This window comes from Octopus sinensis, linkage group LG14, assembly GCF_006345805.1.
Source record: "Octopus sinensis linkage group LG14, ASM634580v1, whole genome shotgun sequence".
Lineage (NCBI taxonomy): Eukaryota > Metazoa > Mollusca > Cephalopoda > Octopoda > Octopodidae > Octopus > Octopus sinensis.
Genome location: NC_043010.1, coordinates 26,204,545 through 26,228,679, shown reverse-complemented (window position 1 = coordinate 26,228,679; position 24,135 = coordinate 26,204,545). Strand labels below are relative to the sequence as shown.

The 24,135-nt window shown below is 36.5% G+C and overlaps 1 protein-coding gene across 1 annotated transcript in view; it reads left to right on the top strand.

Moving 5' to 3' along the window:
• LOC115219289 (uncharacterized protein ZK1073.1) overlaps positions 1-24,135 on the top strand; it is a 146,561-nt gene that overhangs the window by 103,372 nt on the left and 19,054 nt on the right. Inside the window, exon 3 of the mRNA XM_029789451.2 lies at positions 14,831-14,888. Within this exon, the coding sequence (XP_029645311.1) occupies positions 14,831-14,888 (58 nt within the window). The remainder of the gene's footprint in view (positions 1-14,830; positions 14,889-24,135) is intronic.

Below are 24,135 nucleotides of genomic sequence, written 5' to 3'. Positions count from 1 at the left end.
CATGTTCTGTTGTCTTAATTAAATTGATCTCGTTGAAAGCTAAGCACCGTTTCAACATGGAATTCCTTGTATTTACTGGAACAATGCAATATAACAAAGTAGGACTAACTACGACTGTAGCAATAAGAACAATGATTAGTATCATGACTGCTGTGAAGCTGGTGGCGGTGGTGGTGGTGAGTGATAATGATATGGGTAAAAGGAGGACGAGGAGGAGGAAGCGCAGAATATAACACAAAAAGCAACATTCAGCTTTCATTTAGATTTAGAGAAAATGGATACGTGTGTGTGTGTGCATGTGTGTATCTGTATATTTAAAAATACACATACATACATATGTATGTGTATATATATATATATATATATATTTGTATGTATGTATCTATCTATCTATATCTGTCTATTTACCTATTTCTCTGTCTGTCTGTATGTCTATCTATCTATCTATCTATCTTAGACCTCACTACATCTGGTGCCATGTAAAATGCACCCAGTCCACTCATTAAAGTGACTGGTGTTAAGAAGGGCATCCAGCTGTAACGACTCTGCCAAAGCAGACAATAAAGCCTAGTGCAATAAATACTCTGGCTTACCAGCTCCTGTCAAATCATCTAACCCATGCCAGCATGGAAGATGGATGTTAAATTATGATGATGATGATGAAGATGATATCTAGCCATCTATTTGTCCGCCCATCTATGTATGTATGTATGTATGTATGTATGTATCTATCTATCTATATCTAATCATATCTATCCATAACCATTCATCCATCCATCCATCCATCCATCTACATATCTATCTATATATATCTGTATATATCTACATATATATCTATATCTCTATCTATCTATCTATCTATCTATCTATCTATCTATCTATCTACCTACCTACCTACCTACCTACCTACCTACCTACCTACCTACCTACATACCTACATACCTACATACATACATACATACATACATACATGCATGGAGCGTTTACGAAAAAACAATAGACGAAGACAGGTGGTGTACAAAACAAACAGATGTATTAGAATAACGCTCAGGAATAGAAAATATATATATATATTTATCTATCTATCTATCTATATATATATATTGTCCAACCCATGCCAGCATGGAAAGCGGATGTAAAACAATGATGATGAAGATGGTGATATATTCATTTGAGAATATCATTAAATACTTACAGCCCCAACAAAATGAAATGTATTGAGTTCTGACTTTCATCTGTTTATATATTGTTGTATCCCAGGAGGGTAATCATGCCCATAATAAACATAAATTGTTTCTGTTTCATTTCATTATTATTTATTAGTTATTTAACCATTTAACCAATTAACTAATCTCTGAGACTGCTTAAGATCTGTCTCTTGAGGGAGGACCTGAAGCAGATGTTAACCAAGTGACTAATAAATAATAAACAAGTGAAATAGAATCAGTGCAAGTGTTTATTATTAGCATGATGACCCTCCTGGGATACAACAACATGCAGCGGTCTTGTTTCCACTTTACCTTGTAGCTATGTCTCGGTTGTTTGTTGTTTGATAGATTGGAGGAAATATCTCTCTTACTGGGAGACAGGTGAACGTTAACAACAGGCTGGGTATTCAGGTGTAGAAAATTTGCCTCAGCAAATTTTGTCTGACCTGTACAAGCATGGAAATGTGCCTGGTAAAACAGTGATGATGATAATACGTGTGTATATATATATATATATATATGACCAGATCGAACCATCTCAGTGCAACTGTCCGAAATGGTCATGACTTCTGGTACTTGTCTGAGGAAAGAAGGCTAAGAATGACCCGTCTTTTTTGCCTGTCTTTCAAATTGTTGTTTCTCTTGTTCACCTTTGTGTCGTCTGTCTGTCCGAGCATTTTAATGCCTTCTATTGCGTTTTTGTTCCATTTTTGTATTTATTTATATATATATCATTGCTCCAGTTCACTCAGCCGGGAAAAATGAGTAACGCTGCAGTCCCGTCCAGCTGGGGAACAAATATGCCATAGACACTGGGGAAACTGGGCATATGAGCCTGGCTAGGCTTTAAAAGTGTGCATTTATTTTATATATATATATACACACACACACACACACACATATAATTATACAGTCATTTGGAGGAAGCTAGATCCACATTAGGGATTATATAATCCAAAAGATTCCATTGGTTAATCACTATCGTATTATGCGAAATGCACTGCTGTATGTTAGGGATTATTGGAGTAATACATATTATTAATATTGAAGGAAAAAGAAAATGGAGAAAAAGTGGATGCATGAAAAATTTATTTGCATGATATAAAAATGTTGAAAAGCCTTTTTTAAAAAACATAACAATACAAATATATTAATTATAAGTTGTAAACCTCAAAATTTTTTTTTTGAGCTTTACAACTTTTCGACATTTTCATATCATACAAATAAATTATTCATACATTCACTTTTTCTCCATTTTCTTTCCTTCAATATAGGAGTGGCTGTGTGGTAAGAAGCTTGCTTCCCAACCACATGGTTCCAGGTTCAGTCCCACTGCTTTGTGAGTGGATTTGGTAGACGGAAACTGAAAGAAGCCCAGCGTATATATATATATATATATATATATACATATATATATATATATATTGGAGTGGCTGTGTGGTAAGTAGCTTGCTTACGAACCACATGGTTCTGGGTTCAGTCCCACTGCGTGCGTGGCACCTTGGGCAAGTGTTTTCTACTATAGCCTTGGGCCGACCAAAGCCTTGTGAGTGGATTTGGTAGACAGAAACTGAAAGAAGCCCGTCGTATATATATATATATATATATATATATGTATGTGTGTGTATATGTTTGTGTGTCTGTGTTTGTCCCCCCAACATCGCTTGACAACCAATGCTGGTGTGTTTATGTCCCCGTAACTTAGTGGTTCGGCAAAAAGAGACCGATAGAATAAGTACTAGGCTTACAAAGAATAAGTCCTGGGGTCGATTTGCTCGACTAAAGGCGGTGCTCCAGCATGGCCACAGTCAAATGACTGAAACAAATAAAAGAGTAAAAGAGTATATATATATGTACACACACACACACATATTGATGTATGTGTGTGTCTGTGTTTGTCCCACCCTCCACCGCCTGACAACTGATGTTGGTGTGTTTACATCCCCGTAACTTAGCGGTTCAGCAATAGAGACCGATAGAATAAGTACTAGGCTTACAAAGAATAAGTACTGGGTTCGATTTGTTCGACTAAAGACGTTGCTCCAGCATGGCCGCGGTCAAATGACTGAAACAGTAAAAGAATAAAAGAATATATATATATTTGTTGTGCAAGATTTTTTATGTGAAGTTGTGTATTGAAACAGATATTGTTATATTTCGGAATAGTCATATTGCCAGTTTAGCCAATAAAAACACACACACACTATATATTTGGTGTTATTTTGCTTCAGTGTTATTTGTTTTTTACATTAATCTTAATCTTATTTCGGCCAGAGTTCTTTCGTCACACTCCTGTGACCGCATCAGTGGTCCTTTGTTTTCTTCTTTCTTATTTGTGTCTCTCCTTACTAACCGTCAGCCATTTTGTATTTCTATAGAATGCAGTGTAACTGCATTAAGTATGATATGCAGATTGCTGTCTTGAACTATTGCTGCTTCCATCATTAATTCCAAATATATACATATGCACACACACACACACATGCACGCACACACACACACATTTTATTTGTGGGTTAACAAGACTACCAATGGCTTCATATGAAAAGAGATCTCTTAACAATTTACAAGCAGTTTGGATGAGAAATGGAGATGAGTACTCATGTGGCAGGTTTAAATATTGTTAAGAGATCCCTCTTTAAATGAAACCATCGGAAGCCTTGTTAATGAACTCTTTTACTCATTTATTTGTTTCAGTCATTTGACTGTGGCCATTCTGGAGCACCACCTTGAAGGGTTGTAGTTGAACAGATCAATCCCAAGACTTGCCAGTCTGCTAAGTTACAAGGATGTAAGCACACCAACATCAGTTGTCAAATGCTGATGGGGTGGGCTGGGGACAAACACACACATGTATACACACACACACACATATATTTATATATAGTTGAAATTTACAGAAAGACAAAACATGAAGACAGGTGTATAAACAAAAAACAGGTGTATTAGTTTAACACTCAGAAAGGTGAGAAAGTCTTTTACATTTTGAGGCTATGCTCTTCAACAGAAAGGAACACATGGAAATAAACAGAGAGAGAATAAAAAAAACTTTTGGAGCCAGTGGTCAATCATGGTGGCTGGCTGGATAGGCTTCTTTCAGTTTCCATACCAAATCCACTCACAAAGCTTTGGTCAGGCCGAGGCTGTAGTAGAAGACACTTGCCCAAGGTGCTATGAAGTGAGACTGAATCCAGAACCATTTGGTTGGGAAGCAAGCTTCTTACCACACAGTGCAGTGTTGAGCACTCATTCTCAGTTTGATATTTGAATGGCTCTGTGGTCAGAAGCTTGGTTCCTAATCACATGGTTCTGGGTTCAGTCCCACTGCGTGGCACCTTGGGCAAGTGTCTTCTACTATAGTCTCAGGCCAACTAACCCCTTGCAAGTGGATTTGGTAGACGGAAACTGAAAGAAGTCTGTCGTATATATATGAGTGTGTGTGTGTGTGTGTGTATTTGTGTGTCTGTGTTTGACCCCCATCATCGCTTGACAACTGATGTTGGTGTGTCTATGTGCCCGGAGCTTAGCAGTTTGGCAAAAAGAAACCGACGGAATAAGTACTAGGTTTACAAAGACTAAGGTCTGCGGTTGATTTGTTCGACTAAAGGCCAGTGCTCCAGCATGGCTGCAGTCAAATAGCTGAAACAAATAAAAGAGTAAAAGAGTATATTTATATATATATATATATATATATATATATATATATACACACATACACGCATATACATACGTTTGATTTTATTTCACAAGAATGATTATTTTTCTGTCCTCCCCTCCAAAGATAATTAAGATTATATTTGTGAATAAAAGTCAGGTTAGAACTGACTGACAAAACTAATATGTCTAATACGACTGTCTGTCTGCCTGTCTGACTGTCAGTCTTTCTGCTTGGCTGGATGACTGTTCCATAGGATGATCTTGAATAGTTCTCCTTCTTCCTATGGAAAGCTGTCAGATCAGTGGCTGATCAACCAGAGCCGATTTAGTTGCAATAAGTATCTGAAGAATGAAGAATTTCTTCTCATTTGATTTCTTGTTTTTTGTTTATTTTTTAATCTTTAGGTTTTTTTGGGGGATTCTCTTAAATTGTTAAAAAATTTTTATCTAATTTTCATTTCTAATATTTTTAGAAAGATTTATTTATATTTTTTTTTTCGTTTACTAAGAAAGGACAAAAGAAGCGCCAGCAGTTGGAGCAGCAGGGACAATAGTAATAATAATAACAGTAATAATAATAATAATAATAATAATACAGTTTTATATTTAAGAGGTGAGGAATTATGTACATTATTTACATTTGATGGCTATTTGTCCTCATCTTGTTTGTTGTTAACGTTTCGACTGATATACCCTCCAGCCTTCATCAGGTGTCTTGGGGAAATTTCAAACCTGGGTTCTCATTCCTAAGGTATTTTTCGATGTGCCTGTGTGTATGTTTAGATTTATGGCCATGTGTCAGTGTATATATGTGTAGATATATAGCTCTATGAAGGTGTGCGTGTGTGTGTGTGTGTGTGTGTTATATGGATGTGTAAATTAGGTAAGTAATAATATGTACTATTTATCTTGATAAGAGATCATAATGTCATGCACACATGGTTGTGATACACGTGTGACTAGTGTACCCTTATCAGATGGGTAGTCATGATGGATATATTGAGCTTTTTATATTTTACCCCAGTGTCACTTTGATGGCATGCACTGCTCTCTCATTCAATAATAGTAATAATAATAATAATAATATAATAATAATAATAATAATGATTTCAGATTTTTGACTCAAAGTAAGAAATTTTGAGGGAGAGGTTGAGTCATTTGCATCAAGCAGTACTTGACTGGTTCTTTATTGACCCCAGGACAAATGGCAAATTGGACTTTCACAGGATTTTGGCACAGAATGCAAGAAATTTGAAGAGGTACTTCTTGTGCCCAGCAAATTTTAAGGAATGGGGAGAGGGAGGGAGGGAGGGGGGGACTAATAAGGAATTACATTGAACCTCCCCCTCCATACACGCCAGTACTTAACAAGCACTTTAGTTTACTGACCTTGAAAAAAGATCAATGGCAAAGTTGTCCTACACAGGATTTGAACTCAGAATGTAGAGTGTTGAGAGAAATACCTTAAAGCATTCTGTCTTCCATAAAAAGTAATAGAACCTTCATGATGCTAAGTCTTTAACTACAATAGAAACAGCAACAACAACAACAGCAATAATATCTAGTTGCATTGCTGCAAAACATATAATTTTAACCAAAAATAAAAAAAAAAACAGCGATGTGTGTGTATGACTTTGGCTTATTTGATATTCCCTGTGTTTCCTTTTTATTAGTTTTTTTTCTTTTTATTTCTTTCATTATTACCATCTGTCTGTTAGCCGCTCTGCATGTAATTTATCTCTATATCTGGGAGTGTGTGTGTGCCGTTTGTATGCATGTGTATGTGTCATATATATATACATGTATATATATATATATATATATATATATATATATATGTATGTGTGTATATATATCTATATATATTTATACATACATGTATATATGTGCATGTGTATATATATATATGTGTGTGTGTGTGTGTGTCTCTCTCTATACACACGCACACAACATATATGTGCAGATGTATGCATACACACACACATATATGTACATATATATATATGTACATCTATCTATCTATCTATCTATCTATATATATATATATATATATATATATATATATATATATATATATATATACATACATATATATATATACACACACACATACACAGATGTGTGTGCATATTTTCTATTAAATTAGAACAAATATATAGTGAAATCCTGAAAACACTGCAATTGCTGCTGCTGCTGCTGCTGCTGCTGCTACTACTACTACTACTACTACTACTACTACTACTACTACTACTACCTTTGCACAATATCAGTTTGTGGGGGGCGGTTCTTGTATTTGCAGGATCACTTGTCCCAGTGCCATTTTCCTTTTCTACTTAACTCCCATACCTTCACTTGTATAAGTACGTATGGATGCATGTGTGTGTGTGTGTGTGTACATATATGTATATATATATAAGTATTTATGAGAATATGCATCTCTATATTATATATATACGCATACACACACACACATATATACACATATATATTACCCATCTAATGCAATAGACATTTTTCTTCCATTCAAATTAAAGTAGATTTTTTTTTGTAATTTTTAGCTTCCTGTTTTGTTTTGCTTTCATTTTATTTAATTTTATATTAGCTTCTATGCCTGTGTGTCTGTTTAGATTTATGGCCATGTGTCAGTGTATATGTATGGCCCTATGAAGATGTGTTTGTGTTATATGGCTGTGTGTACATGTAACTGTGTTGGTGTGTATATGTAGGTGTGTGGCTGTATGGTATGTTTGTGTGTGCAGGTAGTGTTTGTGTGTGTGTGTTGATATCTGGCTGTGTGTACATGTGACTGTTTGTGTGTATGTATATGTAGGTACGTGGTTGCATGGTGTGCATGCATGTGTGTGTGCAGGTATAGTGTTGTGCATATGTGTGTGTGAGAGAAAGAGGGAGATGAGGTATGTGTGTGTGTGGTCCAGATTGCCTTTGCACATATATATTTGAAATCTGTCAGTTTTTATATCTTATTACATTATTCTCTGTTTAAAACGTGTGCATATGTATGTATGTGTGTTTATATATATACACACACTCAGTCACATGTGTATTTGTGTATGCCCATGTATGTGTGTATACATGTATGCATATGTACCTGTAGTTTATGCATATATTTCCATATTAATACATAACTGTATAAACATAATCTACGTACACTTACACACATGCATGCTTGTGTAGCTGTACCTCTCTGTGTGTCACACACACATATGTATACATGCACACACATGTACATACACACACACACACACACACACACACACAAACACAGACATATATACACAAACACATGCTGTGTATGGTATATGTCAAATAACACTGGACATTATTCGAATTATCCTTTAAGAGCAACTTTGCCTTTCATCCTTCCAGGGCTGATAAAACAAAGTACCAGTTTTAAACTGGGGTTGATGTAATCATCTAACTTCCCTTCACTTAAATTGGTGGGTTTTTGCGAAATTAGAAAAATATTATGATTATCAGTAATGCTATCATTATTATCAATATTATTAAGATTATTATGTTTACGTTCTGAGTTCACATTCCGCCGAGGTTGACTTTGCCTTTCATCCTTTTGGGGTTGATAAATTAAGTACCAGTTGCGTCCTGGTATCGATCTAATTGACTGGCCCCTCCCCCAAAATTTCGGGCCTTGTGCCTAGAGTAGAAAAGACTATTATCATTATTATTATTAAAAGGTAAAGATCCCCTTTGGTCACGAATGACCATGGAATTGCATTCAGAAAGTTCCCTTCTTTGGCACAAGTCTGGGCAAGGTTGTTTGTGGAAGACCAGCAGTTGCCCATGCATACTAGCCTCCCATCTCCACATCATCAATTTTATTCAAGGAGAAAGGTGAAGGCTGATACATCTTGGCTCCAGTGACATTGCAACTCATTTCTGCAGATTAGTGAACTGCAGCAACATGAAATAAAGTGTCTTGCTCAAGAACATAATACACAGTCTGGTCTGGGAATCAAATTATTATTTTCATTTTTATTATTACCATCATTATTATTAATAGTATTATCATTATTATTATTATTATTATTATTATTAAGGTGGCGAGCTGGAAGAAACATTAGCACGCCGGGCAAAATGTTTAGCGGTATTTTGTCTCTGTTTATGTTCTGAGTTCAAATTCCGGTGAAGTCGATTTTTATCCTTTTGGGGTCAATAAATTAAGTACCAGTTGCGTACTGGGGTCAATCTAATCGATTGCCCCCTCCCCCAAAAATTCGGGCCTTATTACTCTTTACTCTTTTACTCTTTTACTTGTTTCAGTCATTTGACTGCGGCCATGCTGGAGCACCGCCTTTAGTCGAGCAAATCGACCCCGGGACTTATTCTTTGTAAGCCCAGTACTTATTCTAGCGGTCTCTTCTCTTTTGCTGAACCGCTAAGTGACGGGGACGTAAACACACCAGCATCGGTTGTCAAGCAATGCTAGGGGGACAAACACAGACACACAAACACACACATACATATACATATATATACATATATACGATGGGCTTCTTTCAGTTCCCGTCTACCAAATCCACTCACAAGGCATTGGTTGGCCCGGGGCTATAGCAGAAGACACTTGCCCAAGATGCTATGCAGTGGGACTGAACCCGGAACCATGTGGTTGGTTAGCAAGCTACTTACCACACAGCCACTCCTGCGCCTATTATTATTATTGTTATAATTATAATTCCTTTGTAACACACTGTAGGTAAAAATGCACTGGAGTCTTTAGTCATCTGTCAAGTCACAACAATGACCTCAGACAGATAATACTTTCCTTAAGATGTGCACTGTCCCCAATAAGGCTGCTTTTTGCAAGACATCAATCTTGCATGGGATTTCCAGTTGCCTTGAGAAGACATGAAGTTTCAATGGGATTGAGCCCAATGTTCCAATCACCTTTGGTATCACTTTTACATTACCCTCTCGCATTCCATACAGTCTTACCACTTCCACTTTCAATTCGGAGCAGTTGGTGATTTTTTCAACCTCTTTACTCACAACATTCATGCCATTTGGTGTGGCTACATCAATGGTCTAACAGCATTTTTCTCTCTTATTCAATATGACAATATCTGGCCGACAGTGTTCAACTACACAATCATCATCATCATCATCACCACCACCGCCCCCCCCCCACCACCCTTATTATCATTATTATTATTATTATTATTATTATTATTATTATTATTATTATTATCATTATTAAGGCAGTGAACTGATAGAATTGTTGGCATGCTGGACAAAATGCTTAGTGACATTTCATCATTAAAATAAGTACCAGTTGATCACTTGGAACAGTTTAATCAACTTATACCCCCTCCTCCGAAATTGCTGGCCTTGTGCCAAATTTTGAAATATTTGAAGGCAGCAAGATGGCAGAAGTATTAGTATGCTGGACAAAATGATAAGTGAGATTTTCCGTGTCTCTAATTTCTGAGTTGATATTAGCTTGCCATCCTTTCAGGGGTTGATGAAATAAGAACTATCTGAGCACTGGGTCGATGTATAATTGACTCAGCCCGCTCCCCTAGAATTTCAGGCCTTGTGCCGATAGTAGAAAGAATTATTATTATTATTATTATTATTATTGAGTGAAAGAGCAATGCATGCCATCAAAGTGACACAGAGGGACAAATAGACAAAATCCAAATGATGACCACCCATCTGATAGGTGGCACATGCATCATAACCATATGTGCATAAGATGGTGACCTTTTATCGTAATAAACAGTGCATGACCTTACAGGCGAGGCCCAGTTAGAATTTTTTCTTCAGGTCAAGTAGCCCATCCTGCTCAAAAGGTCCCTGAATGAAGGTTGTTTAAGGATGATAAACAAAACACCCATGTTTCCAGAGGTGAATTATTCAAACCTCAATTCCTCACAACACATGGCTATGATGCTCCTCCACTACTTCTCATGATCAGAGATGCACATATCATCAGCCACTGAGGGACATGCTCAACTGGTTAAGGTGAAGCAACTGACTAGCAAATCTGTGGTACTGAGCAGAATATTTGCTGCAGCCCATCTTTTATACTAATAAAAATAATACAAAACAGACAAAATTGCTGTTTGACTTCAATGAGGTTTGTGTGTTTGAAGAATTAAAGAAATTTTTCATCATAGTAATGAAATTTATCATGCATTGAAGACGGATGTTAAACGATGATGTTGATGATGATATGTGTGCTGTGTGTATCTCTGTTATATATATATATATATATATATAAATATATAAATATAAATATAAAATGTATGTATATGTGTGGGCACGCATGCGTATGTGTATGTAAATACATATATATATATATTTGCAGATTTATCAGAGATAAACTCTATGAATACACTGTGTGTGTGTGTGTGTGTGTGTGTGTGTGTGCATGAAATGTGTTGACATATTTTAAATATTTCAAATCTCTTGAATAATGTTCTTATTGTAAGTATGTGACTTAAGTAATTATAATGAGGGTTTTCTATTTGTAACTGATAAATTCATGGTTTCCATGGAGGCACACATACACATGCATGTACATATGTATGTATGTATGTATGCATGCTTGCATGCATGCATGCATCCATCCATCCATCCTCCCTTCCTCCCTTCCTTCATTCCTTCCTTCATTCCTTCATTCATTCAATCATTCATTTGACATCATATGATCATTGTAAATAAGTGTCACTGCCATACAAGTGGTGTTGTTTGGTTCTGGTTTTCTGTGGGAAATATATTACTTTGATTGGAAACAGGTGAGGTTTGGCAACTGGCTGTAGGAAATCAACCATGACAAATTCCATCTGACCCATTCAAGCATAGAAAAGCGGATGTTAAACAATGGCAGTGATGACGATGACAATGACAACGATAATGGTGATGATACATACGTATATACATATATACACATAGACACATACATATACACATACATATACATATATACATATATATATATGATGGGCTTTCTTTCAGATTCCATCTACCAAATCCACTAATGAGGATTTTCTTCAGCTAAAGGCTATAGCAGAAGACACTTGCCCAAAGTGCCATGCAATGGAATCACACAACCACTCCTCTGTGTGTGTGTGTGTGTGTGTGTGTGTGTGTGTGTGTGTATATCGGAGACACCCTTCGGTCATGACTGACCATCGGATTACACCTAGGAAGTTATCCTCCCATGCACAAGTCCAGGCAAGGTTGTTTATAGAAGACCAGCAGTTACCCATGCATATTGGCCTTCCCTCCCCACGCCACCAGTGTTATCCAAGGGAAAGGCGAGGCTGATACAGCTTGGCACCTGTGATGTCGCAACTCATTTCTACAGCTGAATGAACTGGAGCAAGGTGAAATAAAGTGTCTTGCTCAAGAACACAACATGCAACCACTGAGCCATGCGACTTCACATGCATATATATATATATATATATATATACATACATACATACATATATATATATATATATATATATATATATATACACATACATATATATATCTATATATATATATATGTGCATATATATCATCATCATCATCGTTTAACGCCTGTTTTCCATGCTGTCATGGGGTTGGACAGTTCGACTGGTATCTGGGAAGCCAAGAGGCTGCACCAGGCCCCAGTCTGATCTGGCAGTGTTTCTACAGCTGGATGCCTTTCCTAACGCCAACCACTCCGAGAGTGTAGTGGGTGCTTTTTACGTGCCACTGGCACAAGGGGCCAGAGGAGCTGGCATCGACCACAATATATATTAAGGAGAGAGAGAGAGACATATGTATTTATATCATCGACATCATCATCTTTATTGTATCAATGCCCACTTTTGTATGCTCACATAGGTTGGATAGTAGTTGTTGAGGCAGATTTTCACACCTAGATGCCCTCACCTGCTTCCAAAGACCCAAAGCCTGTTGGGGGTGATGTACAGATGATCGTGGTGACTATCAGTGAATATGTCTTGGGTTCTGACCATCCACCTATGGCCACCTGATGCAAACATGCGTTGGATAGGAGATTCCGAGGAAGTGTTTTGACATCCATCTGCACTTACGGTGCTAACTCTTTCGATTACCTCTGATGTCACAGTGAGTTCCAGCATCATGGTGTTTGGAGTGATCGCTAGTGATGGCGACGTTGTGCCTCCATTCATCTCTCCACACAGCCTCAAACTCAACATAGAGGCCCTACATCAAGTGCGTGGAGGAAATAGTTCTGCCCAGGGAGGGTGGCTGCTGGAAGACCCTACACATTGTACCATTATTTTGTTATTGCATTGTATAACATAAAACCATAAACGGTTCTTGCCATATGTCAGCCATGTCACATTAGTAATGGCACAATTCTTCTTCGTCTGGTGAAAGTCCACCATCAGCCAGTTTGTGGAATCTTCATGAAATTTCTTTCATTTATTTTTTGAATACTTTATTTTATTCTTATCAATTCCTTAATTGCATTCCTTTTTATGTCTGGGAGTGGTTAATGTCATTTTGATATATTAATGTCAGCTTGATATACAAAGTGTATGTATGTGTAAACATACATACACACATTATCGTTGTCATTGTCATACACACACACATGTATACATGTACATATCTTACATATATAAATATATATATATGTGTATGTATGTATGTATTTGTATATGCGTATATACATATATACAAATATATACATGTGAGTGTATAAGTGTATTTATATATATATATATATATATTATATATATATATATATATATATATATAATATATATATATTATAATATATAATATATATATATATATATATATATATATATATATATATATATATATATATATATATATATATATATATATAAAGGGTACGATGCGTAAATTGTTGCCATTTTACATTTTAATTTCATGCATGCACATTGTTTGCTTTTGATTTTGTTGACTACACAGTATAGTAGGGTCAGTTGGGCACTATCTGTGAGAAAAACAGCACCATAACGCAATTCTCTCTGCCAGAAATTTGGAAACGACATGCTCTACTGCTTGACATTTATGCCAGAAGCTCCAATAGGAACATTTCAGAGTGTTTGGGTATCAATCTGAGGACATGTATCGAGAGTGATAAAAATCAAACATCATGGTGTTTGGAGTGATCACTATTGATGATGATGTCATGCTGCCATTCATCTTCCCACATGGCCTCAGACTACATCACAGAGGCCTACATCAAGTGCTTAGAGGAGGTAGTGCTGCCCTGGGTCAAGAGAGTGGCTGCTGGAAGACTTTATGTCTGGCAACCAAACTCTGCTCTATGCTACACAAGTAGGAGAACCCAGTCAAAGCTGTCAGACAATTTCTGCTACCACACCACCCCTAACATCTGGCCACCTAATGCCCCCTTGGTTATTATGTGCAGGACACAGTTGAGCAAGAGACCAAACAAACTCCTTGTAATATCAGAGATGAACTGAAGGCAAGGATTATGGCAGCAGTCACCAACTTAAACAAGGAGACTGTCCAGAAGAGTTGCAGGAGATTCTGAAGTCGTCTGGAGGCCAAGGTTGGAGCCAATGTCGATTTTACTGAATAAATTTACCCTTTAGTATTTCAAGATATCTTTATGTAATTTTATAAAATATATCTGTTAAAATGAAATGTCAGTGTTATTTTCATTTTTGCATAATTTAGATGACAATACATTCACTGCACCCTGTTGATATATATCATCATCATCATCATATGTCTACTTTCCATGCTGGCATGGGTTAGATGGTTTGACTGGAGCTAGTAAGCCAGAGAGCTGCACCAGGTTCCAGCCTAATTTGGCTTGGTTTCTTCCTAATGCCATATATAGATAGATATATACATAATATACTTTACACACATGCACACATATGCACACTTACATAATATTATAGCATATATCGTTAAATGTATATAAATTTATACTTTTACTTTTTTATTTCCAGGGTGATCTGAAGCATAATCAATTTGTAGTAATGACCGTCCATGACTTGGGATGCAATCGTAAGTAAAAATAACGTTGTCGTCGTCGTCGTCGTCGTCATGATCATGATCATCATCTTCATCATTACTATTATTGAGTTAGAGACGTCAAAGTGCCATCAAAGTGATACTGGGATACAAATATGCAAAATCCAATATACTCATCATAACTACCCGTCTGATAAGGGTACACCAGGCACATACATTACAGCCACATGTGTGCGACATGGTGATCTCATATCAAGATAGCATATAACCTTGCATGTGGGGCCCAGTTTGAATTTTCGGTCAAACTAAAGCATTTGATCCAGTCATAAAAACAAAAAAAAAATAGTGTAATAGGCGTAAAACAGCTGCCTCTAAACGAATATGACAAAAAAAAAATGTGCGTTCATGAAAGGGGAATGGGGGAGAGGACTCGGAAAATTCACATTGTGTAAAAAATAGTGTAAATAGTGGCTAAACCACAACATGGAAAGATCAATGTAGTCCATAGCCAAACAACCTCTCTTCTTTTTGTTAGAGAGAATTTAAACACAAGGGTTACTGTTTGGGGGAGGTCTTATTTCTTTACTGTTATGGATATCGCATTTTTCTTTTCTTTTTTTTCTGCTGACTTGTATTATATGGTCTTTGACTCAATTCAGCAGTGCCAAACCAAAAGTATAGAAACTATTATTTCACTTCAATGGTGTCAGTTAATGTATTGATATTGATATTAATAACTTCACCACACACACACACATTCAACTCCATAATAATAATTATAATAATAACAACAACAGACACTAAAGATGGTGCTATGGCCTTTTCTTTGATAATATCTTTCTTGCTTATCTAAATTCAGTTCAATGCACACTTGCCTTGAACCAACCATTTCTCTTTGTGTGTGTGCATGTTCTTGATAATCGTTTAGAACAAGTAGTTTTACACCAATTACACTATTTTTCAATTTTTTTCTGGCCCGGATCAAACACCATAGTTTAAAGGCCATGGACTGAAGATGTGTATTTTCCTAGTCCTCTCCCCCACCCCCCTTTTGTGAGAGCGCATTTTTTTTCTCATATTCGTTTAGAGCAAGTTATTTTACACATATTACACTATTTTTTTTTTGTTTTTGTGCCTGGGTCAGACCCTCAGACGCTTTCGGAAATTCACGATGTGAATTTTCCGAGTTCTTTCACGAGTGCGCATTCTTTTTGTCATATTCGTTTAGAGGAAGTTGTTTTACACCTATTACACTATTATTTTTTTTGTATTTACGACTGGGTCAAACACTTTAGTTTGACCGAATTTTCTTCAGGCTGAGTTGCCCATCCCGCTCAAAAAGGTCCCTGAATATGGTTTGTTTAAGGATGTTGAACGAAACACCCATGTTTCCAAAGGTGAATTATCCAAACCCCAAAGAATTTGTTTCAATACATGGCTATGATGCTCCCCAACTACTTCTGCTCCTGATCAGAGATGCACATATTGTCAGCCACTAAGTGACATGGTTAACTGGTTAAGGTCAAACAACTGACAAGCAAATCTGAGGTATTGAGCAGAATATTTGCTGTGGCCCATCTTTTATACTAAGATAAAATAATGTACATGATAACACTTCCAATCAGTTAAGATCAGAAGCCATGAGAGCCACTGCCTGGTACTGCATCTGTTATCATTATCATCATCATTATTATTATTATTATTATTATTCAGTAGTTTTATTTTTATAGCGTGCTTTCACTTCACTACCGAGCGCAGCTCTGTGTGCCTTGGGTATGTGCTGTGATTTGTTGTGATGCTCTGATGGTTATTGTATGGAAAGTGTTCTGTGTAGGATGTGTGCAGTGCCTAGTAGTGCAATTTTCTGTATGTTATATGTGTTTGTAAGTCCTGGTGTTTTTGTTATGTATTTGTCTGAATATTTTTTTATTATGCCTAATGCAGCTACTATGATAGGAATTGTTTCTGTTTTCAGATTCCACATTCTAGTTACCTCTATTTCCAGGTCTTTGTATTTTGAGAGTTTCTCCATTTCTTTTAGAGACACGTTGTCATCAGCCGGTATTGATACATCAATTAGAAAGCATTTTTTTCTTCATGATCTCTGACAACTATATCTGGTCTGTTGGCCTTAATTTCTCTATCTGTGTGTATCGGCATATCCCAGAGTATGGTTGCTTTCTCGTTTTCTGTGACCTTTATTATTATTATTATTATTATTATTATTATTATTATTATTATTAATTATTATTATTATTATTATTATTATTATTATTATTATTATTATTATTATTATTATTATTAAAGCAGTAATCTTGCAGAATTGTTAATATGCTGGACAGAATGTTTGGCGACATTTTGCCTGTCTCTATGTTGTGAGTTCAAATTCTGCCGAAGTTGATTTTGCCTTTAATCATTTCAGGTGTTGTTGAAATAAGCATACTGGGGTCAATGTAATCAATTAGCTCTCTCCCCTATAAAATATTTCAGGACTTGTACCTAGAGTAGAAAAGATTATTATTATTACTTTTATTGTTATTATTCTTTTAACTCAAGTTTTGTTGGAACTCCTGGAGTCTTGTATGCATAGCGGGCTTTCTACCTGCAGCCTATGGTACCATGTTATCCATTCTTTTCAAATGTATAATACTTTCCTAATCATTCTGGCTGTGCCAAAGAGGCAAACCTTTTGTAACAGTTCTACTGGGCCCTCTATTCTGATTTCCTTTATATCCCTCTTGAGGCCTTATGATACTGTCCCCAAGGACCCAACAATAATTGGTACTATACTCTTTTTACTCCTTTACTTGTTTCAGTCATTTGACTGTGGCTATGCTGGAGCACCACCTTTAGTCAAGCAAATCAACCCCAGGACTTATTCTTTGTAAGCCTAGTACTTCTTCTATCGGTCTCTTTTGCCAAACCGTTAAGTCCCAGGGCCGTAAACACACCATCATCGATTGTCAAGCGATGTTGAGGGGACAAACACAGACACACAAACACACACACACACACACACACGATGGGCTCCTTTCAGTTTCCGTCTACCAAATCCACTCTCAAGGCTTTGGTTGCCCCAAGGCTATAGTAGAAGACACTTGCCCAAGGTGTCACACAGTGAGACTGAACCCGGAACCATATGGTTTGTAAGCAAACTACTTACCACACAGTCACTCTTCACCTTCTTCATTTTCCACAGTCAAGCTATCCCATATTTAAGAGGATTCTATAAAACTACTTTTCTGCCTACTTTGTGTTCTACTTTTTTTTAAGTATGTGATTGTTGTTGATGTTGTTTAGCCCTGAGTCAGTCCTGAATGAGCAGGCCTATAATCAACAACAGTTCTAGCAGTGATTCTCCAATCTTTGATTTCTTTTCTAGTCAAAGTTTATCTCAGACACCATTCTTCCATATGTTCTTCCTGGTGTTATTTTCTTACACAGTAAAATGGCAGAATTGTTAAAGGATCAAGTAGAATGCTGTGCTATATTTGTTCTAGTGCTCTGCACTCTGAGTTCAGATCCCACTGAGGTCGACTTCAACTTTTATTTTATTTTAGGGGTCATTTAAAAAACTACTGATCCAGGCCAGTAGTTTGGTTGAATTGTTAGAGCAGCAGATGAGATGCTTTGTGACATCTGTTTCATTGCATGGTGTTATGTGTTCAACTTTCACCAAAGTGCCATCCCAATATCCAGGAAGAATTTATCTGACCATGTGGTGACTCTGCTGAATCCAGAAGTGACCAATATGGCAACGCTTATTCATTTGAAGATATGCATGGATGCCATTGCCAACTTACAACATGAACCACAAAATTTTACCTGTGCTTCTATACAAATCTAACCCCTCACACCTTGAATGAACCCAAACTATAAACAAACAACAAAAGACCTTTAATTTCCTACACTAAATACAATCAATATAAGCACAAGTCACCTATTCTAGATTCAGAAAAACTTAGTGATCTGTCCAACCAGAACAATGTTTTATTCCCTTTTTGTGTCCTGCTGCCACCTTTATAAACTAGTCATGGGCACACTTCAGACTGCAGAATTTTCTGAATGGCATGCCAGCAAAAAAGTTATCTTGAATTTTTTTAATAGTGCTATCTAACTGATAACGAGCCATGTTTCATGCGGCTTACTTATCAAAAAGGTTGCTCATACCTGCAGTAAGTGCTTATTTTCCACCTCCTCCTCTTTTCTTCTTGTTCTCCTCTTCCTTCCTTAGTCAACTACTTCTTCTTTTCCCCCATGAACTATCCATAAAGCTATTATCTTTATATGCTACAAAAGTACACTATTATACCACACCTTCTTTACAACCAAGTTTCTCTACCCACAAGATGAACCAAAAAGTATAGAAGGCTTGGAAAACCAAAAGCACTTCACAGTCTGACAAAGACAACCAGGTTGAAACTTCAAAGTCTCTATCAACCTTTTCCATGTAAAAATTAATAATATATTTAATACTTTACTTAAAAGTATTTAGTGTCTCTTCAAGTTTGATATATCATCTTTTATTGTTTGTCTTCTGTGCTGGTATAGGCTGGACAGTCCAACAGCATCCGATGAACTTGATGATTGTAATGAGCTCTAGTGTCTGTCTTTGCATGATATCTATGACTGGGATGCTCTTCCTAACATGACACACTTTAAAGAATGTACTGGGTGCTTTTTATGTGACACCTGCATGAGCGAGGTCACTAAATAACTTGCAAGACAATGAAAAAGGGAAGAGGAGAACATTATCAATTGAGTTGGAGAGAAAAAGGGGAGCTTCATGTCATGTATTGAGAACTTAAAGAATGATAAAGGGACAAACACTGGTGTCTTGCTATGGAGGAAATACATGGCTATGCTGCCTTATATAGGAGTAGGTGGTAGTCTTTGGACCGAAGATAAAGGTGTTGGTGATGTGATGGCAAGCCTATTCTCAGAATACAAGAAAGTATACGAGAGAATATGATTGGTGGATAAGTTGATAGGAATGTGAAAGGAGAGTGGGTGATGGAGTGGGAGGTAGATGTTAATGTAGTGTATGATGTATAAGTGTGGCAGTGTGATTGATGGTAAATACCAATATGGGAGGTGGTAAAAGATATAACTCAAGAAGTGGGAGGTGTTAAGTGGCAGTACAGGAAATGTGGAGAGCAGCAGTATAATAAACTTGTAAATAGATGAGAAAATAGGGAGAGAAAAAGTAAGAGATTGGATGTAAGTGGTAATAGCAACTGTGAGTGTGTGTATGTATGAATGAATGGTTGAATGAGTAAGAGAAACCACAAGTGACTGATTGAATGAGTGAGTGATCGATAATTGAAAGAAAGAGTAAGCAAAGAAGACAAATGCTTTGGATGTAATGACATGATGGTCTGCCCTTGTGGGAATTGAATTTATGTAAGATAGCATTCCATAAGAAACAACTACAACCAAATCTGTAGGAATGATATGCCAACACACTCACATGCACTGGCATGCACACACACACACACACACACATGCATGCACTCACACACACACACATGCATGCACTCACACACACACACCTTTCACACACACCCTTCGCACATTGCTTGCGTATGATTGTCCATGAAATCTGATGACCCGCTTCTATGCAATACACACACACATACATATGCACATTGCTTTCTATCTTACAGGTGCCCATTAAATCCAGTAATATCACTCATCTCCCTTAGTGAATCTTTTAAGGACCACACAAAACAATCTTTGTCTTAACATGTCAGCATTAGTCACAGTTGGGATGTAATGCCAAATGACAAAGCCGTAGAGCACTCTGCATGCACGCCTCTTTTCTCATTTCTCCTGGTTATGGCAGGTGTGTTTCTTTATATTTTCAAATCTCTTGCAATGGCTGAGACTGACAAAATGGTTGACAAAAAACACATGCACTATATATTTGGTGTTACTTTGCTTCATCTTAATCTTACAGAGTTCTTTCGTCACACTCCTGTGACCGCATCAGTGGTCCTTTGTTTTTTTCTTTCTTATTTGTGTCTCTCCTTACTAACCGTCAGCCATTTTGTATTTCTATTGTATGTCTTCTTTTGTGCATGCTTATATCTCTATGTGCGTCTATGTTTATTTAGTGTGTGTGTGGGGGGATGCCTGTAATATTTGTATCTTCTGTTTATATACGTTCATGTAATTTGTTTTTGTTGTTGTTTTTGTTCATTCTTATTTTGATCATGTGTTTACATCCACTTATTATTATTATCATTACATATGCTTGTATGTATGTATGTATGTATAACAACAATACTAGTAATAATAATAATAATAAATAAAAAAAATCTTTTAAATTAAACAAAAAAAAAGGCATAGGAGTGGCTGTGTGGTAAGTAACTTGCTTACCAACCACATGGTTCCGGGTTCAGTCTCACTGCGTGGCACCTTCAGCAAGTGTCTTCTACTATAGTCTCGGACCGACCAAAACCTTGTGAGTAGATTTGGTAGACGGAAACTGAAAGAAACCCATCATATATATGTATGTGTGCGTGTGTATATGTTTGTTCCCCCAACATCGCTTGACGACTGATAGTGGTGTGTTTGTGTCCCCGTAACTTAGCGGTTCGGCAAAAGAGACCGGTAGAATAAGTACTAGACTTACAAAGAATAAGTCCTGGGGTTGAGTTGCTCGACTAAAGGCGGTGCTCCAGCATGGCCACAGTCAAATGATTGAAACAAGTAAAAGAGTATACATATATACATACATATATGCATACATATACATGAGGGGGCGCTGGGTGCTTTGAATAAAAGAAAATACAGGAGAATCAGTTAAGACTTTGTTCACCATATTCCCCTCTCAGATGCGCACACTTATTGCAGCGGTCCTTCCGATTTTCTAAACTCTGGAAAAGAACTCAGAAAGTTGGTGCTCCAACAAGGCCGTTCATGGGATCTTTGAAGCCAGGAACTTTTCAGCACCCCCTCGTATGTATGTATGTGTGTGTGTGTGTATCACCAAACCAATAAGAAAAATTCATAGGTTTTTATTTTTTGTTTTTACTTTTATTTTTTATCTTTTATCTTATCTTTTTAGTTTCATTTTATTTTTATGCATATTTTATTTACTTGTTGTCTAATAATATTGTATATTCATGAATATATGGAACCCATCAATTAGATACATTGACTATGTATTTACTCTATATAGCTTTTAACTTCTTAAACTCACTAATATTCTGTATGCATCCTTCAAAAGAAAAATGATAACCAAAGTTCCATAAGCTCAAATTTAACCCTGAAGAAGCCCTACCCTCGTATAGTTAGAATATGATACCATTCTTAGTATTTAACCAAATGCTTAGAACTTCTAATCAACTAGGTGATAGGACTGAAACATATATATAGGTTCCTTTGTTTTATTTTTTGAAAGCTTTACAACTTGTAATCAATTTGTACTGTTATGCTTTTTAAAAGAAATTTACATCATTTTATAACATAGAAATATGTTTTCTTTTTCCTTCAATATTGATAATATATAATTTCAATAATCCCTAACATACACCAGTGACTTTCGCATTATATGATAGGGATTAGCCAGTGGAATATCTTGGATTATATAATCCCTAATGAGGATATAACTTCCTCAAATTAAGTACATATGTATATATCTATATAACTACATATATATATATCATCATCATCATCGTTTAATGTCCATTTTCCATGCTGGCATGTGTTGGACAGTTTGACTGAAGGCTGTACCAGGATCCAATCTGACCTAGCAATGTTTTTACAGCTGTATGCCCTTCCTAATGCCAACCACTCTTAGAGTGTAGTGGGTGCTTTTTATGTGCCACCAGCATATACATACATACATATATATATATGTGTGTGTGTGTGTCTGTGTATATATATATATATATATATATATATATATATATGAGTGTGTGTGTGTGTGTAATTGAGGAAATTGGAGTCAAGAAGATGGAGTACAGTTAGACATTTCTTTATTATTCCCTACAATTGTTTCGACATAATGTTGTTCTTCAAGAATACAGGTATTTAATTATGCAACTGTTTGCATAAGTAGATCCAGTTGTGTTCCCTCAGGCGATATACGAGTATTGTCTTCCTTAATTAAAAATCTTTGACTTTAAAGCCATCTTCTCCAATGCAACTGTAGTGAACAATAAAGAAATGTCGAACCATACTCCCTCTTCTTGACTCAGTTGCAGTGAATAATAAAGAAATGCCCAACTGTACTCTTTCTTGACTCCAATTTCTTCAATTTTACATTCACACATGACGAACACCCAAGTTTAATAAGACTACCGAGAGTACTGGGTAATTCTGATGTAGTACTCAATCCATGGACAAGCTTTACACTGTACTCTACTATGTCTCTAATGGGATATAACATAACCTATGTATATATATATATATATATATTATATTAAATTAGAGACAAAAACCACTATTATGCAAATCAAACAATGAAAAACTTAAGCCAATACATATGATTAATTATATTTTTTTAATAATTTTGTTACATATTTAAATAATATAAATTAATCATATGTATTGGCTTCAGTTTTTCATTGTTTGATTTGCATAATAGTGGTTTTGTCTCTAATTTAATATAATATAATATTTTACTATAAAATTGGATTCAATCCTAAATCTGATTTTTCCCTGTAAGTTTGGATTTATTCCCTAATATTTATTATTATATATATATATATTTCTTTGTTTTTTTTGCACCCTTTTAAAGCCTAGCCAGGCTCATGGGCCTGGTTTACCAGTTTCAATGGCGTATGTGTTCCCCAGGTGGATGGGACGCCAGTCCATCGCAGCGATACTCATTTTTGCCAGCAATGTGAAATGAAGTGTTTTGCTCAAGAACACAATGCGTCACCCGGCCCAGGAATCGAAACCACAATCTTACAATCATGATGCTATGATGCTGACACCCTAAGCACTAAACCACATGCCTACACACACACACACACAGCACAGCACAGCACACCACACCACACCACACCACACCACACCACACAGCACACACACACACACACACACACCACACAGCACCCCCCCCACAGAGAGAGAGAGAGAGAGAGATAGATAGATAGATAGATAGATAGATAGATAGATAGATAGATAGATGTGGAGGTGCAATGGCCCAGTGGTTAGGGCAATGGACTCTCGGTCGTAGGATTGTGGTTTCGATTTCCAGACCAGGTGTTGTGAGTGTTTATTGAGCGAAAACACCTAAAGCTCTATGAGGCTGTAGCAGGGGATG